The 19,575-nt window shown below is 33.1% G+C and overlaps 1 protein-coding gene across 2 annotated transcripts; it reads right to left on the bottom strand.

Annotated features, from left to right (window-relative positions):
• Window positions 1-9,968: 9,968 nt before the first annotated feature.
• On the bottom strand, window positions 9,969-16,546 carry LOC127813304 (ABC transporter G family member 15-like). Of its 2 annotated transcripts, none has more exons than XM_052354232.1 (9): window positions 16,115-16,546; window positions 13,601-13,680; window positions 13,001-13,462; window positions 12,659-12,781; window positions 12,109-12,240; window positions 11,442-11,723; window positions 11,053-11,325; window positions 10,846-10,953; window positions 9,969-10,538 (listed from the first exon to the last, which is right to left on the bottom strand). In XM_052354232.1, the coding sequence occupies exons 1-9, from the start codon at window positions 16,326-16,328 to the stop codon at window positions 10,176-10,178; spliced, it is 2,037 nt and encodes a 678-aa protein (XP_052210192.1). In that variant the 5' UTR covers window positions 16,329-16,546; the 3' UTR covers window positions 9,969-10,175. The 2 variants fall into 2 exon arrangements, with proteins under 2 accessions (XP_052210192.1, XP_052210183.1); XM_052354223.1 differs by having other exon boundaries at window positions 11,442-11,726; window positions 16,115-16,545.
• Between the last annotated feature and the right edge of the window lie 3,029 nt (window positions 16,547-19,575).

The raw sequence follows: 19,575 nt of genomic DNA, 5'->3' as shown, positions 1-19,575 counted from the left end.
GTTAAATGGATTTTAGCTAAAAAACACACCTAATAAAGCTCTCACATAAAAAATAAAAATAGATTTCTATAAATTGATTTTTAATCTTCATTAGGATTAAAAATAATCCTTGGGCCTTCTCCAAATAATATCTTCCATAGGTTGCTCAAATTGGGCCTTAATTCTTCATGGGCTTGAATTTTTCATGGACTTTAATTTTTCATGGGTTTGATTTCTTCATGGATTTGAATTCTTCATGGACTTGATTTCTCCATGGGTTTGATTTCTTCATGGACTTGAATTCTTCATGGACTTTAAGTCTTCATGGGCTTGAATTCTTCATGCCTAAAAAAAAATAAAAATAATTTAATGTTATTAATAAATTATATATTATATATATGTATTACACATGGCACATATATATATTAGATTATATTATATATATATTACATGCATGCATATAATGATATATATGTATTATATATAATTTTATATATTATTATTATTTACTTTAGAACTTCATTTCATTCATCTTTCAATTTAAATTTACATATAACCATAAAATATATATTAATATCTAATTTAAACCATATTTAAGATCGAAAGAAGGGTATAATTATAACAAAATTTTTACAAAATTAACCACTAATCAGAAATCATCCTATTTGCGCTCATTGTAAAAAGACAAATCATCCAAAAAACAAGTGTTAGTGGAGACTAGATGTCAAATGCAATAAGTGTTGTCAATTAGGTCATATGGAGAGAGTATGCTAAAATTAACAATAAAATGAAGCCAAAGTAGCAATGAATAGCCATTAGCCAACCGGAGGAGGATGACTTATTTTAACTCTACTCAAAATCATATTCATGTCTATACCCAAAAAATGCCTATGCCCCATAACTATACCTATGCTTCATAACCATAAATCATAAAATGCCCATATGCTTATATCTAAGACATACAAAAATTAAAAATTTGCATTTACAGCTACTAAGGCAAGAAGGAGATTTGTTGACAACGTGCCTTAGTGCTTCAGTTAGAGAGTTGTTGAATAATAGGTCAACATACTAAGTCTTTAGAGAATATTTTCTGTTTTTAATTATGGCTTAATATTAGGAAGTTGTTTTTTTATTTCAGTTTACATTTTTGCTGTATAAATTGAAGTTTACGATTGAATAAAATAAATCCTTGAAGAATCAACTTCTTCCTTTTATTCTATACTTATTTTACACCAACACATTCTCAGTACATTAATATATGGGCAAGTCGGCATGATCGCATTGTCAATAGGGTACACGGTCCTTTAGATCATCCATCACATGTAGATTATCTTAGGTGGTACAAATACATCACTCGACGATTGATATCATCACCATTGAGAGAGCTACAACCTATGAGATTCCATTCGGCAAAAAGATACTATTTTGCCATGGTAAAACTTTATGGCTTTCCAACTTTATATCATCGACTCATGATTAATACCTTGTATGATATTAGTTGCTTCAATCTCATATGTCTTGGCCTTTGGAGTTTGAGATCATTCACAATATGTACAATAGGGCATGTCATGGCATCATGTCTTCTATCTCAAAGGCTAGATTAGCACCATTGGTGCATGCTGCTGCGGATTTTCAACATGTGGAACAGATGGTACTACACAAGTAGGACATTGCCCACATTTCAAAGAGCATGACCAAAGAATGGATGATAAGGTGCTAGTTGGTAATGAGCTTAGGGTTGTAGATGGTTTTGACTATTAGAAGTTAAGCCAGAGCTGGAAGAGGCTAAAGGTTTGGTAAACCCCACAATCGACACATTCTACCTAACTTGGCCCCAAGGATATTGCAACACATCAAAATTGTGCACAAGCAACGTTCTATTTAGTAGCCTGAGAGACAAAGGAAAGTTACCCTTAGGCAGAGTTTTATATATTTATCTAAATTAGCTTCCTCTTTACCTCAATTTATATTAGTTTTATTGGGAGTTGTGGCTTTAAGATGGTTTTCTTTGGATGTTATATAGTTGGATCTATTATGATTGTTGTCAAAGGCATGCAAATCTAGAGAAAGATTGGATTGGACTTCAGCCCGTGCCAACCTCAGCCCCTTCACAAATATATACATGTAAACTATCAATGCCAATCTTTACATAGATAAATGAAACTCGTGTCAATCTCAGCCCCTAGATTCACCCCTGGTTGTTTTTATATTTTACCTTACTCTTCTTGTATGGATGTTATATTGTTAGTTGTGACAAAAGTCAAGGCCTGTTAAAACATAGGAATGTTTGGAATTTTTTTTTATTACACTTAATACCTTAAAAGTTTCTAGAATTTCTTTTATGCCCCTTAACCTAAAAATATCATCAAATACAAGGTAAAACAATTAGATAAAGATTAACATGGATTGTAGTATAGATAAAACCTCAATTGAAGCATTTTTTTTTATTTTTTCTTACCTCATGCACATTCGATATAGCCCACATGCCTAATGCTCCAATCTACTTAATTTCCCAATGAAATTTTCACCATAAACTGCAAATTTAGTATTTTTTTTACCTTATCTCTTCACTTATTTTATACTATTTATTTCCTTTCTACTACTACATTAAACCAACCCTGAAGAACACACATCTAGAATCTAACTATCTTTTTTGATAAGTAATTCTTCGATGAAAACCAAACATCGATGTTCCTTGTAACGTCTCGTTTTTCGAGTGCGTTATAACTCAGGACAATTTTAGAATATTTTTTTTAATACTATTAAAACTAAGACTAAACCATATCATTGCTCTTATCCATCCCAAAATTTTTATCCATTTATCTCCAAGGAGAATCATCATAAATATCAAATGTAGAAGCTATAATCGAACCTAATATCATAACATTAGTTATAAATCAGTTCTTACATCACGGGAATATAAATTTCTCAACATGACTTAATACATAACATGATTTCCCAACTAACATTAACCCCTAAATAGGGTTCTACATCATCATTCCTCAAAACGTTCAGAATTCGAAGTAGCAGAACATCAATACATGAGCTACATAACATACATTCAACTCATCATACAACTCATCATGCACTTTGCTAAGTGCCATTTTATGCCTCATTCATCCTCGTTTCTGCTACAATCTCCATCTGGAATGTTTGAATATTTCAGGGGCAAAGCCCAAGTTAGATGATGAATCATCTAAGTAAGGGAAACAATACATTTAATGCTCATGTATGTATGCAATGCACATAATATCATAACTCTCATGTTTGGGTCGATTGCATCTTAAGATTACCCGTCATTTTTTCAGTCTTCCTGCCAGACCGGGGTGTATGGGTGTACCATTGACAAAGTAACGGAGCCAGTACATAATCCCAAACCCATGCTACGTATGACCGTGAATCTCATTATACTCATATGCATATTTCATAAATTAAAACATGTAAATGCAATCTACATGACATATTTATAACAAGGCATGACAACATGATAAGATCATAACACTTAGTCTAGTTGGGAAGTACCACTTACCTTGCAAAAAGACAATTTTGCCCTTAGTATAATTTTACCTCAAATTCGCGTCAGAATTCCAATTGTACTCAATTATGAACCTTGACGTATCCTGGGCATCATAATTACTTAAGAAAATCAGATTTCTAATTTTCTCTAATTTTCCTAATTTCTCCCATTTACTCCTATTATTTTCTTAAGATTATGAAATAAATACTTTCTCATAAAAAAATTTCAATTTCTTTTCACAATAATTCCTAAAACAATATTCCTAAGTCCTAAAAATTTTCTCATAATTTTCAGAATCCATGTTCTATTTATTCTCATTTTCTCTTTGATTTTCAAGCATCTATTACCTAAAAAAAATCCATAATAAATACCAATCATGCATTTATCTTCCAATTTCATCACCAAAAATTCTAAAATATCATTCTCATGTTTCTGAAATTTTTGAAGAAATTTTCGAAGATAACTCACCTTCCCGCGGAGTGATTCAGTATTCTTCTATACTGCGATGAAGCCACGATTTGCGTATCCAACAATGCCTTCTATCACAAATTTTCACACGAACTACTAACTCTATTCTATAGGATTTTTTTAAAATTTTTTTGATATTTTTCTCTCTCTCTCTATATATATTTTTTCTTTTTTTTCTTTCTCTTTTTCAAATCTCTCTCTCACTCTTAAATCTTTCTTTCAACCTTTCTCCTTCTAATTTAAGTCCTCAAATCTTTCAAGTTTCCTCTATTTATAGGAGGTTGAATTAAGCTTAGCATAATTGTAGTGACTCATTATCTTTAATTATTTTGTCACATTTTTTAATTATTTTTCACTAAATCTCACTCATAATATTTAATTACTTGTCCACACCCTACTTTGTCTCCCACATTTCTTAATTATTTCACCCATTATCTTTGATTATTTGTCCACACCCTACTTTGTCTTCCACATTTTTTAATTATTTCACCCATTATCTTTAATTATTTTATCACATTTCCTAATTATTTTCCACTAAATCTCATACATAATCTTTAATTATTTGTCCACACCCTACTTTGTCTCCCACATTTCTTAATTATTTCACCCATTATCTTTGATTATTTGTCCACACCCTACTTTGTCTCCCACATTTCTCAATTATTTTACCTATTATCTTTAATTATTTTGTCGCATTTCTTAATTATTTCTCACTAAATCTCATCCATAATATTTAATTATTTATCCATACCCTATTTTGTCTCCCACATTTCTCAATTAGTTCACCCACTATCTTTAATTATTTTGTCACATTTCTTAATTATTTTTCACTAAATCTTCTTTTAAATATATTATTCTTTTATTTAATTCATTAATTTTAAGCCCACTTTCTTAGCCTACTAACTCTAAACTCATTTACTTAGCTTAGTCCATTAACTCTAAGCCCATTTACTTAGCATTTTCTTTTTCAACTTAGCCCACTAACTCTAAACCCATTAGTTTTTTTTCAATTATAATCTCTAATTGATGTCAAAAATAACACAAAAAATTAATTACTATTATTCTCAAAATACTAGGATATTACATTCCTTACCAAAATACCTCCTAAAACCACCATTATTTTTCCTCGCAACCCCTAGAAACAAAGGCCTTTAACAACTTTTTTTTTTAAAAACAACTTAAACTTCTTCAAACTAGATGGAGTTCAATTGTGCCTCAAAACCTGCCATCTTTTATTGCCTATATCACTTCATGCCACCAATTAGAATGTATCTCCTTTCCCAAGGCCATATCTAGCTAATTAGAATGTATCTCCCTTCCCAAAGCCATATCGAGCTGAAATCTTGTCATAGCCTAAAGATTTGGAGATTTGTGCATAGTCCAATGTTGGGATTTTTGCGATGGTACATTATCAAAATCCTTTATTCTTACTTGCTAATTCTTCTATCCTAAGTCTCATTCTTAGGCTATGATGGCCCTATGGCTAGTTATCGTGGTTGTCACATGGCTAGCAAGGCTTGCCAAACTACAAGATGGTAGTTGAAGTACTGTTGCATTGCAAATTTCTATAATTTTTGAAAATTGCAATTCGACCTTGTTGGGTTTGATCTATTTTTGTTTTAGCTCTTGCTTGATTACCCCCAAGGTTTAAAAAATGGCACAAAAGCCCTTCATGGTTTTAGATTTTAATTTCACCTTGAACTTTTACTAGTACACAACTTTTGAAAGTTTGCACTACGACCCCAAATTTTTATAACAACTTTACATTAGAACCCCTTACTAAATTAATAAATAAAACACCATCGATGAGTTTTAAGCCTTTGCAATATTATCAAAATACCCTCGAAAGGTTCTTAACCTTTACAAAATTAACACAATACCCCTTTGCCTTACTTTTTTTTTTAATTTATTAATTCTTTGAAAATTTTCAAAAACAAATTTGGTATTACATCAACATTCAACTTGTGCCTCTAGTTGAATGACACCATCTTTTAATTTATTAAGGTTTGTTAGCTATGTAGCCAATGCAATATATGTGATGTTCCATGGGCTCGTTGCTCATACCATCAATGTGGAGGGTCATCCACATGATTAAGTATATCGGGGTGCTTGTCTGATACCAAACAAACCCTAGATCATTCATTCACAACCTTAACAATCACCCACGTCCATCAATTCCCATAGTACGAACAATACACCCTAGTATTTTTCCTATACAAGTAACACCCCATCAATAATAATGACTAGTTGACACTGTTAGGTTTGTGTGATAGAATGGCACCACACACCTAAGAGTTGAATTGCGTGTTTTTATTTTTTCAAAATTTGTAAAAGATTTCAAGAGAAATATGAAAGTAGTAAGATAAATGCAAAAGGATAAAAATCAAAGTATGTAATCGACACAAGAATTTAGAATAGTTCGACTCAACGCAATCTATATCCACTATTCTAGCTCCGCATTAGAGATTTTGAAATCCATTAAGTAATTTTCAAGTTGCAAAATACAACTTTTTACACCGACGACTCCCAAGCTAGTTCTTTTAGTACAACCATTAGGAAGTATATAATACAATACAAATAATGCAAGCAACCATTCTCAAAAGCACACCATTTTCTAAGATATCAAGCTAATACAAGGCTTTGAAAAAAGCTTTACAATGAAAGAAAAATAGAATTGACTAAAAATAAGAGTGAAAGATGAAGCACATGAAAACTTGAGAATATATAATACAAAACTTGAAAACCCAATTGTCAATCTCACTTCTCAAACTTTAAATATTCTTCTATATATAGGTTTTGTCATCTCTTCTTGAAGATATAGTTGTTGGAGACAAAAGTATTGAGAAATCCAACCTGCAGAGATCAAGTACAGTTAGTCATTAGAATTTCTGTGACAAAATTGGTTAATTGATTTGAGAATATGAGTAATCGGTTGATTGCTTTTCAAAATTTTAACTGTTTGATAATTCTTAAAACTTTTGACCAAAAATGACACCGTTACAGTTGTCAACAAGAGACTGAGAGCATGCAAAACAAACGATCGATAACTTTTACAAATTGATTAACAATTTTTAACTATGAAAAGCTTTATTAAAGAGATAGTACAATAATTGGTCGACAAGTAATATCATCAAATCGACACTTTTAACATTTGACTTAAAAATGAGTATTTCATAGTCAAAATTAATAGAACAAACACCATTTCAACGATAATGGATGGACCAAAGGTTTAGAATAAATGGGAGAATACCTATACTTTAGCACTAGGTGACACCTCGTTTGCACGTCATAGGTAGTCCCAGGATTAGCTCTCACAATGACTTATCAGCTCATTGCATGGCGTGTCCTTTTCACTGAATATCACACAGTGATTGCTCTTTGCTTCACAATATCCCAAGTATTTCTATTGCTAATTAACCCGATATTGTTTCAACCTTGTAACGCCAAATATCGTTGAATGGTTCTGTTGCATCCCTACTCTTAATTCAATCTATTTTTATTTTAATATTCGATTTGGTTTATTAGTTGACTATTATTGAATATATTAATTTGCTTAGATATGTTGTTCTTGTCAGTATATATTTCGTTGAAACTCTTTTGGAATGTATTCATCTGACCCTTTCGATCTCTAGGAAGTTTCCAATCTTAAACCAGATTGTGCTTTTGGATTGGTTTTTGTGTTTGTTGGTTATGTGTTTTAGTCAAATCCCATGATCTGTTAATGTTTGAGCAATCCTTTTTCTGTTTTTTTCTGTTGTCTTTTGTTTATAAGTTCATGACATTGATCTTGAGATGCAAAGAGCAAACATTTGTTATTGAAGTTCTAAGTAGATTTAGAATATATATATATATATATATATGAAGAGAGAGAGAGAGAGAGAGAGAGAGAGAGAGAGAGAGGGTTATATGAAAACTGAACTTTTTAGTGGGTCTAAGCTGCTTCCATGCATGAATCTTCCCTTAAGCTAACAATTAAATTAACAACTTAAGCGAGAGAGCTTGTAATATTATAATAATATTATAAGTGACATATATGTGGGAGTAAGGTAGTTAAAATTAATATAAAATTAATCTAGATAGCACTTTTGAGGGAGGAAAACAACTCATTTAAGTGAAAATCTGTGATAGATATTATATATAAGTGACACATAAGACCCAACTTAGAGTTCCCATTGAGATTGGTGTTAATGGTTTGGTTGGAGTGGAGTAGGTATGATTTCCTTTTATGCACCCATGATATTCTTATTTTTTAATTTAAATATAATTTCTAGACTAAATATATCTTTCTCTAATTATATATTTTGGCATATTTGCAGATTGTGTTAAAATATTTAGACTTGAGATTATTATTACTACTGTATGTGACACTTCTCACCATATATATATACCCCAAAGTCTATCAAAATCTCTTCCATCAGTGTGGGTCAAGAAGTAGACACTCCTTCTAAGTGATGAGTGACAATCATTTTTAATACTAACATAAATATTTTATTAGATATAGTGATGTATGAAAGAGAAGGGGATTAGGGTTTTGATCAGAAGCTTGTAAGTTGCTGGATTAACATAAATATTCAATTGCCTTTATCTTTTCAATTTAATGTTATTTTCCTTTTTGCTAAATCAGTTTGTCTATTAATTTCAAGCTTCATAGTTGTTTTCTGTTTCTCCTATTTTATTTTTAATTTGTTTTATTTGATTTCATTTTATTGGCCAATGGCTTTCGTAACCAAAATGAAAGGGAAAAATGATCATTTTTAGGGTAAATAATATAATTAGTTCTAACTTTATAGCCTGCAACAAAATATTTTTGTACTTTATAATTTTTCATATAATAATCGTTAAACTTTTTATTGTGACTCAAATATAATAATAGAATTTACACTAAAGAATTCGTCTTCAAACTCCAAGAAATTTACAAAAATGAAACTGATCAGAGGGTGTAAGACATTTCCTGGGCAAACATTTCGATGGTTGGGTTAAATTTTTTAAAATGAAAAGAAGTTATCGAGCTCTTAAATGAATAAAAAATGACTTCCCTGAGAGAATGAAGTATTCTCTATTTATAATTGAAATTTCTAAAAAATGATAATAATCCCTATATTTTAGAAGTAAGATTCTTTTAAATAATTCTCATCCATTACACAATTTTTAAAGACGATTTGAAGGTAACTATTTACATATCTATCATGGGAATACCCCCACGAAAGGGTCTCTAAGAGACCTTACGAAATCTCTTAATTTTCCCCTGTGCGAGTTTGTGAGAGGGTATACCAACCTCTTTGTGTGGCTTTTAACCCCTTATGCTTTATTTTTTGCTTATCTTTCGCAGGCTTTTGAAAATGGGCCTTGTCTATATATATATATCAATTGTTATCCACTATTTCCTTTGAATATTTCAAAAGAAAGAGTATTATTTTCGTCGAGTAGTCTTAGCAAGAGACTCTTTGACAATGGACTTTTCTGACCTTTTTTTATTAGTCACTTTTTACCTCACAATGAACTTTACCTTATTGGATATATATATATATATATATATATATTTATCCAACAGTTGTGGTCCTCTGCAAGCTTTTCACAAGACAATCCAAATTGCTGCACCTTCTGCTATTTCATCTTGAAATATATAATTTAACTTGTTATATATTTCACTTTTCAAAACCCAAGATATATATCATTTGATCTTGGGTTTTGCCTTTTATGATTCTTCGTCCATTTCCCAGATGGGGAACAGTATAAAAGTATGTATATTAATCTGAAGAACAAAATCCCAGCATGGCTTAATATTAAAGGACACATGCAGCCATATAAGCAAAAGATTAATACAAAAGAAGAATGGCTTTCAAGGCAACCAACCCCTGGACAAGAGGAGGGGGAGTAGCATCCAGCCAAGACACAAATAGGAAGCTGCTTTACTATTGGAATGGACCCTAAAACTCATTTTACAAAAAAAATAAATTTGAAGTTCAATATATACGTAGATATGTACATTTGAGGATCATGCAACTGATTGCAACAGCACTATCATTTTATATGCTTGATTGAAAGAATAGCAAACATTATTGAACCAAACAACACTGCTTTTTCAGTGTCTGGACATAGGCATATAATATATGGATGAATCTCCACTCCATCTTTAATTATATGCTACAACATATTGACAAGATGGGGTCATTTGTGTTACAAATTATAAACAGCACAAGCCGGGCTGCTTTCAGACAACAGGAGAAGACAGACCTTCCTGCGCAGACAGGGAATGGAGAGGTTGATGCTGATGCCTCTTTGAAGAGATGGACGGTTTTCTCCTGAGAGAAGGGCTCTTCTTGAGACGACGAAGGGTTCTCTTGGCGTAAAGCAACTGAAGGCGCGGCGCAACTCTCTCCTTGAGCTTGAGGACAATGAAGAAGGCGAGTCTGTAAGATATGAGGATGACCAGCACAGCAAACAAGTCCCACCATTTGGAATGATCTAGAGGAATCCCGAACATGTTTTTAATGACATCTTCGCCCTTCAGTTTCGGGTCACCTGGCACCAGGGGATCGAACTCCAGCCCGATCAAGTCGTTCTTGTATGCACCCTGCATTTTGCATCATCATCAGACTCATCAAATCTATTTATTCACTCACTCAGACCAACTGCCTTCCTTTCACTTAACTAAATGAATTTTTCTCCTAACCCATTTTAAGGGCATCGCTTTCTTGAATGGTTTCACAAACAGGCACAGTAGCATTATGTTTTCATCTAGATTCATCATCATCGTCAGCAGCATCAGATTGATTGAATCTAATGTTCTCATTTCAGTGTACAGATGTTAAAATGCCATGTTTGTGCAGATCTCCATGTTATGATGAAATGACTCGACTCCATAAATCTTGAGTAAATACCTGTAGCGCCCATGCCCCGTAACTGATATATGAAACCGGGTAGCGCCAGAACGCCTTTGGAAGATCAGGCAGCAACCGGAAAAACCCAGCTGTCATCATCATTATTCCCTGCATACAGGACTCTGGGTGTAACTATATACATATATATGATCCTACTGGAGGAAGAATATTTGCTGACAAGAACTCGAGAAAGGTCTAAGTACTTACAATAATCCCGGCCCCTGTTATAATTCCCATTAGAAAGTTGGGAACCAATGAAGCTACGACCATCATACAGCTCTCCACGACAGCTATGCAGAGGAAAAGATTGCAGCAAAAGTAGACGTAGTGAGAAAATCCTGACCGAAATTTTACCATGTAGTAAGTGATACTCCCTGTGCAGACTGCGATCGAAACCAAGAATGGCATCGAAGAGAGGAAATTTGATAGGATAAACAGAGCAACTCCGTAATGTCCATTGAGCCTTTCTCGGTAAAACACCTGTTCCCAAAGAGAATCAAACATGGAAAGCTTAAACTAAATCCACAGCAACATAGCATCACTTTTCCCCCTTGTGTGTAAAATGATGAACTTGTTAGTCTTAAGGGAGTTATTACCTTCATTTCTTCTATGAAGGATGGAAAACCTCCAATGGACATGAATGTCATGAAACCCGATATGAATCCACCGCAAGCCCCCCGGGCCAAGATTGCTGTGTAGCTGGTGCCTACGTCGAAGTAGATGGTGCCAACACAAATAGAAACGACTATATAGATGATCATCCGTAGCCAGTAATATCCTATGTCTCTGGACATATTCACTGAAGATCTCCTCGTCAAAATTGCAAGTTGCTTCCAGAATCCTGGTTGGCTTCCCCCTTTTCTTTCAATCTCATGTCCCTGCTGCAATCCATCAACTTGTTTTAGAAATTGTTCGTAGCTATGAATTGTACATCAGTCTCTGCATATTAATTGTCATCATCTTAGTTTCTTTCCACTTCCTTCTTCTTCTTCCTCTTCCATTTTTTCATGTTTCAGGCAAAAGGTGAAACGTTGGCATAGCAAAAGCAACTGTGTGTGGAGAGCATTGCCCCGGCATGACATGAGCATGAAAGAGGTTCAAGGATCCTTACTTTTTTTTAAGGACTAAATGCTTTGAGAAAGGGCATATTTATTTCAATGACATAGCGCCCTTTTAAATTTCTCAAAATGGGTTCGGTTCCAAATATATACGACAAGGTTCCTTACTTGGACAGGATACAAATAGAAAGTTCGAAATGCTTACTATTACAGACAGTTCTTGGATCCTAGCTCTAGCCCTTGTGGCATACTCTGAGTACTTGTATTTCTCAACAAGCATGCCTCTGATCTCAACTGTTGCCAAGTCCATGAAAGGATCTGAAGAACTGCTAATTTCCTGCAAGAAGACCAAGAACAAAAAAATAAATAAACGAACTCCAAACTTTACTATATTTTGCCATCCACTTCTGAAGGAAATCGTGTTTAATCCGGTTGTTATAGCCGTTTGCTTATGACCTCCGTTTAGCACGATCCAAAAGCACTAGCAAGCATGCTCTGACAATCCATCCCAACAGAATTGCATCAATTTTTTAGTTAGTTCAATAACTATTAAGAGCCTTTTCGCAAGGCAAAGGTAAAGGCGACCCTTCCTCGACCCTTGCAAAGCAGGGAGTCTGGTGTTCAGGGAACGACCCTTTTTCTTGTGGACAGATTCAAACTCCAATGCACCTCCTAATGCAGCATCCACAAACATGCCAGCCTAAGACAATAAGTATAACAAAGAAGATAGTACAACAACCAACAGAAATACTTACACGAAGTCTTTGTGATCCTTTCAACGTGGCTGTTACAATATCGAAGTCTGAATTAATACATCGCAAGAAGTGATCAGAAGGATTTCTCCTACTTGGACATGGAAACCCCGCTTCAGCAAAGAACTGAGAACAGAAATTGCAAGAAAAAAAACAACATTAGACTCATGATAACAAAACCTTTTATCATCATGTGTAGATGAAACACTGGCTGTGGATCTGATGAAAAAGGTAAGATAGTTATGAAATTTTAGTCACCAGCTGTGAATTTTAACATGACTAAAACCACGATCCTTCCTGCCATCATAATCCTTTATCTATGAAGATAGATTTAGTCTTCCATACCTGTACAGCCATCTTTGCCTCCCCGAAGTACACACATTCACCCGCAGACAGTAAAATGAGGTCATCAAAGAGTGTAAAAACTTCACTACTAGGCTGATGGATTGAACAGATGATTGTTCTTCCATCACGAGCAACCGTTCTAATGGTTTGGATCACGAAGAAGGCTGATGCACTGTCGAGGCCACTTGTGGGTTCATCGAGAAACAAGAGAGGGGGCCGTGTAAGAATTTCAAGAGCAATGCTGAGTCTCTTCTTCTCCCCACCACTAATACCTCTTATGTGCCAATTCCCGATCAGCCTGTCTGCACACTCTTGAAGTCCCATCTCCTCGAGCGTTGCCTCCACCACGCATTGTATCTTGTCTTTGGACATAGTGGTTGGAAGCCTCAAATGGGCTGAGTATGTGATGGTTTCCCTAACAGTGAGGGTTCCCAACAATACGTTTTCCTGTGTGACATAAGCCTGAAATTTCCCAGGGGAGTAGAAGAAAATGTTAAAAGAAACAATTACATGTCAAAGATTTCAAAGGAAGTTTAACATTTTTAATCTACAGCCTTGACATATTTCAAAAGCTCAAAAGGATATGTAAAAGTGGCTTACCACTACTCCATAATCAAGACTTCTCTTCTTCCCGTTAAGAAGAACATCTCCAGTCATCACAACATTTCTTGACAGCCTGCCTGCAGCAATGTCAACATTTTGTTTTACCACAGAGTGCATAATTCATCTTCTAATTTTTCAGTTAATAATATTGTGTACTTCAACTTGGACCACAGGAGAGTTGATGTGTTTTTCTTTCTGTTTTTTTGGCGCAATGCACAAGCGAGCCTGCGACATTTTTGTTGCTAACTGTCATGTAGCTGCCCTGTGTTGGTGTTATAATTGAAGTTTAAGGTTGTTGGGTTGGGCTCCCTTCCTATGTGCAGAAAAGCCCAGATTTGGTGGACAAAAGCCCACTTTAGAAGCTCTTTTTCTTGGTCCAATTTTGTGCTTATAACACCTTTGCTGTAATTAAGTCCGTAGAAAGAGAAGTAGTAAGAGAGAAGAAAAAAGAGAGAAAAACTCAGTTGTGACCAAACAGCCGATTCAAAGTATCCCGTGGTCCAATCTTCGCGATTTTTGGACTTAGTGCTCTACTCTCGTGGAGCTTTAATTTGAATGGTTAGATCTTGTTTTTGAGTTCTATAGACATACTATTTTTACTTAGAACAGTACTTTGTTTTTGGAAAGAAGCTGTTTTGCGGGTGTTTCCAGCTTTGCGCAATTGTGAACATTTTGGTGATCTATGGTCCGATTGATATGAGTTTTGGAATCAATCTGAGTTTTGGACAGGAGCTTCTAGACTCTTTATTCTTCAATCTCGACTGTGGGATTTGAATTTGGAGACCTGCAAGTATTGTATGTTGAACAAAAATTATGTTTTTCGATGATTTCTTCTCCCATCCATTCTATTATTATTTGTTGATTGTTGCTATTGGGTCCTCTCTTTTGTTTGGGTGAAATTATTGTTACTGTTTTGCTGGTCCCCTAACTTTGTTTCAGCTCCATTTGATTAAAGAGGCCAAAGAGATTACCTTTAAAACCTCAATGGATGAAAGAAAGAGTTTAATTTGAATGCAATCAAAGTGTAAGAAGTTCTTCACAGAATAGTCTTGGATTGTGAAACATTATTCACTTAAAATGCTGAAGAATTATTTCATTGTTAATGGATTAAAATTAAATCTTACAAAGAATAATATAGGATTTTTAAGGATAAATAATATAAATAGTTACTGAACTGCACGCTAAGGTACAAAGAGATTGTTGAATTTCAATCTGTACCTAAATGGTCACTAAACTTTAATTTAGTATATAATTCCATAACTACCATCAATTGTTAACTAAAGAAACGGAATATTGACGTAGGTAATAAATTGGATTGCTAAATAACACAAATAGTTACTGAACTTTACACAAAAATACAAAAAAGTCACTGAACTTTGCACAAAAGAACAAAAAAGTCACTGAACTTTGTACTAAAGTAGAAAAACGTCAATATTTCGTTAACCTCTTTTAATGGTAATTGACGATAGTTATGAAATTATATACTAAATTGAAGTTCAGTAACCTTTTAATTGCAAATTGAAGTTCATTGAGTTTTTGTACTTTAGAGTAAAGTTCTATAACTATTTATACTATTTTGCCAAATTTTCAATCATTTGAATTATTTCAAATTTTATTTTTTATTAGAATAATTAAAAATTAAACTTTTCATTTGAAACTCTAAAAATAAAAGCAAAATCTTACGTCTTTTAAGATAGTGTTTGTTAACTAAGATGTAGACAAAAAAAATTGACATATGAAAAATATTTCAGATAAAAGTATTTTTTATTATATTTATTAAATTTATTTAGTGACTCTTGAAAAAAAAGTCACATGATTTCTTATTTAGATTTTTTCAGATAAATTTATTTTTTTTTCTTTAGATAAATTTATCTTAATTCTCATAGATAAGAAAAAAAAATGACACATATACCCTTCAGTGCATTTCAAAAAATTTAATAAATAATTTAATAAAAAATTTAAAATATTTTTCAGCTATTCTATATCTTGATTCAGAAAGTATTCAAACCTTATTTTGATATAATTTTATATTATTCATTTTAAAAAAATAGTACATGAGAAAGATTTTATTTATTTTATATGGTGATTAATGATTGAATACACACAATAATTCACTTTGTATTTGACGAAAATACCCTTGATCTGCCATACCCACGAATCTTTTAACATCCCAATTTGGGAAACAAAAATAACAAAGAAAATTTATTATTTGCACGAAATTAATAATTTATAAGTTTTCAGAATTTATAACATCCCAATTTGGGTGTACCGATAGCATTTTCCTTTTTAAAACTTTATGTTCAACGAAGCAACAATAAAGAAAAGGAGAGAGAGAGATAAAATCTATAGCCAAATCAACTCACAATTTTATTGATTTTCATAAGGCTCACTTGGATTTGGACGCAAATCAATACCAGATATTTGCTTCAATATAACTGTATATATAAATCTCCAAATATATATATATATATATATCGAGAGAGAGAGAGAGAGAGAGAGATGTATATGTACCTGAGAGGGAATCGAGAAGGGTGGATTTACCGGAGCCAGAGGGGCCCATAATGGCCGTAAGGCGGGCGGGCTGAGCATAGCCATTCAGCCCACCGAGCAAGCGCTTGGGAGGGCCATGCCCGAAGTTGGGAAGCACCACCGTCAGATCTTCCCACACCAAGTACGCCGTCCCTCCACCCCTCAACTCCCCATCGCCTCCCATTGCCGCCGCCATCTCCACGAACACACACACACACACAGCTGCAGGCAAGGCAGGTGGGCTGCAGCAGAGCAGCTTTAATTTATTAATTTGTTAAAAGAGGAAGGAGACTAAGGAGCTTGCTTTTGGGGAAGCAGACACATTTGGGGTTATATGAATATATGATCAGGGGATCGGAGTGACTATAGGCAGTGGCCAGCCAGAAAGCATGAGAGAGAGAGAGAGAGAGAGAGAGAGAGAGAGAGCAACAACGAACATTTTATATATATATATATATAACATCCACTTAAAATACCTTAATATTTTCCATAAGGAAGGGTAGGGGGCAGGAGTAGGTGAGCTATAGGTATGTAATTTAATGAAAAGGCCCCCACTCTTACAGTTAACGGTTGCATTAAAGCATGGACATGCCCACATATATATGGATGCCCACAAAATTAGGTTTTGGTCAAATGCAAGCTCTCCCTTTCAAACCTTATTTAGATATATTTAATATAATAATATATTAATGCAAATTTTCGTTATAACACATTAAGGGTTACCTTTAAAAATGATTTCTTATTCATTTTATAAATAGATAAATTGATGGTTGGAATTATTAACACACTTGAATTAAGTGTAATTTAATTGCTATGGTTAGGCAGGTCTTTGGTTGGGTAAATGGTAATCACTAATTGCATTTATTAAGTTTGAATTGTAGCTTCGTCCTTAAATCCCATAATAATATAATTTCATGGGTGGGGCCACCCTTGAAGAAGAATGGCACCACAATCATCGTGGCTCCATTCCTGCCCCTTATATCCAACCAACCAATAGCTGAAAATTACACCTTCAAAAAAATAAATAAATAAATAAATTACACGTTATTTAGGGATTTGTCGCACTCACAAGATTTGGACTCAACCTAACCACCCATGTTTACAATTTATTGGTAATTATGTATTCTAATTTTAAGAATTACGTAAATATTTGAATTTCGTATAGAACTCTTGTGCATTACGTGGAGTGTTCATGAAAAATTAATGGTTACAGGCATTATATCTTGCATTTATTTGGTGGGTTACACTGTAAATTTAAGTTTAAATTTATAATTTACATTCTTGTAAATTTGTAATCTATCATTTATAAGAATATGAAATCTTTATTTTTTTTTATATTAATTTTCGTATTTAATCTTGGAGGTCACGAGAGTCTATAAATAGACTTTCTTTTGGACCATCACGAGTTTCTATTTCTTTAGTGCAATAATTTACTAGTTTGGGAAAAGTGCTATTTTGGTAGAGTTTGAGACTCAAGTTCTTGTATAAAGAGTTATTTGAATTACACGATATTTCGATCGACCTATTATATCTTAGAGGAGATGAGTCAAAAGAGGTTCTATTACGTTACTTATGGATAAAATCCTATCATAAAGGGTTTGAATCTCTTTTAATAAAGTAAGATAATTTTAATAGAGTTTGAGACTCAAGTTCTTATGCAGAAATTAAGTTATTTGAATCGCTCGACATTTCGATCAACCTATTGTATCTTGGAGGAGAGAGTCACAAGAGGTTCTACTACATTATTTAGGGATACAAACTTACCGTAAAGAGTTTGAATCTCTTTCGATAAAGTAAAATACCTATGTCTTAGCTCAAATTATTATTATTTTTTTATATTTTTCTTATTTATATTCTCCATATTATTGTATTCTTCATTAACGCAATCTATCACTAGATTACCACCCCATATGTTGGTTGAGGTATTCATTTTAATAAGGAAAAAATGTGCCCAATACCTCTAAGGTTTAGGATATAGCAAGCAATAACCCTACATTTGAAAAATTATAATAAATAATCTTAAGCTTTAATGTTATGTTGTAGTTTTTTCTTGTCGTTAACATACCATCATTAGATTCCTCTAAATATCAAAAGTACCCCCCCCCTTTTTCTCTCTCTCTTTCTCTTGTGGTTTAGAGCAATTCTTAACTAAAAAAATTTTATTGGCACTAATGTAGAAAGAGACAAATAGAGAAGTAAAGAAAGAAATTGCGACATTGGCTATTGTCTTCTTGGGAAATGAGGATGACGATAGCAAAAGATCCATCCATCTTTTTTACCCAACTAAGTTCGATATTGGATTCCATTGGGAACCCAAGGATTTGGGTTGGGTTCCAAAGAAATGAAAATCGAACCCTAACTGACTAACTCCATCAATTTCTCTAGCAATGTTGTGATCTTACATCACATTTTTTAGATTATTTCAATTTTCCATTGTTTTTGGTTTGTTATATTCAAATATTAAAAATAAGGGGTAATAGTAGCAAAAATTCAAATATTTTTGTATTTTTGCAATCTAATCCAAACGTTTCAATTTTGTCAATTGTATCTCAATTGGTTTAATTAGGTGTAATTTTATCCAACACTCGAAATCATTTTGAAACACATGTCATTGATGACGTGGCACGCTACCTGTCATGAAAAAAACATTTGAGTGGGCCTCGTGTACACGTGAAAAAATAAAAAAAAATGATATGTTAAAAATATATATATATATATATATATAGAGAGAGAGAGAGAGAGAAAGGTTAGGGATGGAGCGATGACGACAATAACAACGTTAAGTAGTTGATCTAGAAGTTGGAGGTAGCGAAAAAAGAGACAACAACGACAACCAAGCTGGGATGTATCTATCCTAATATCATCTCTAGCCAATCCTAATATCATATCATGAGATTATATTTAACATCATCATTAATTCATACATTATAAACTTGTAAATTATATTACATGAAATTATTTGAATGATAATAATAATAATAATAAAGCTCAACCTATTTGTCTGAGCTTTAGTTTGAGTATGGGCCTTGGGCCCAACCCAAGTGGACGGAAGCAAGCCACTTCAATAATTCAATTTGACGAAATCAATATTTTTTTTTCTATTTTTAATTTTATTTTTAATATGTAAATAGTTTGATGTTTGCAAACACATAACAAGTTATTAAATTTCTTAATAACTTTAAATAAGTACGCATAATTTTATTATTATAAATTAATTAAAAATAAAAATACGAAACTTACCCTTAAGTGAAGAAAAATAATTCCAAATGGTTATTTGAAAGAGAAAATGGAGAGAAAAAAAAATGTAACCAAATGGTTATTTTAAATTATGGAAGCAAAATAATCTCAAAGAATTGAATTTTTTGACTAGATTTTGTTGTTTTTCCTTCATAAATATGATGTTTGATTGAATTTTCAAGCACATAATTTTTCTTTGAATTTTT

This window comes from Diospyros lotus, chromosome 1, assembly GCF_014633365.1.
Source record: "Diospyros lotus cultivar Yz01 chromosome 1, ASM1463336v1, whole genome shotgun sequence".
Classification (NCBI taxonomy): Eukaryota; Viridiplantae; Streptophyta; class Magnoliopsida; order Ericales; family Ebenaceae; genus Diospyros; species Diospyros lotus.
This window is presented reverse-complemented; position numbering and strand designations above follow the sequence as displayed.

Bases quoted from the DNA above. Each gene is read 5' to 3' on its own strand.
- LOC127813304 (XM_052354223.1), bottom strand. From the start codon at position 16,328: ATGGCGGCGGCAATGGGAGGCGATGGGGAGTTGAGGGGTGGAGGGACG. The intron at 13,681-16,114 runs GTACATATACAT...ACATTGCTGCAG, and splicing joins CCTTCTCGATTCCCTCTCAG to GCAGGCTGTCAAGAAATGTT. The intron at 10,539-10,845 runs GTATTTACTCAA...TGCAAAATGCAG, and splicing joins ACGGGGCATGGGCGCTACAG to GGTGCATACAAGAACGACTT.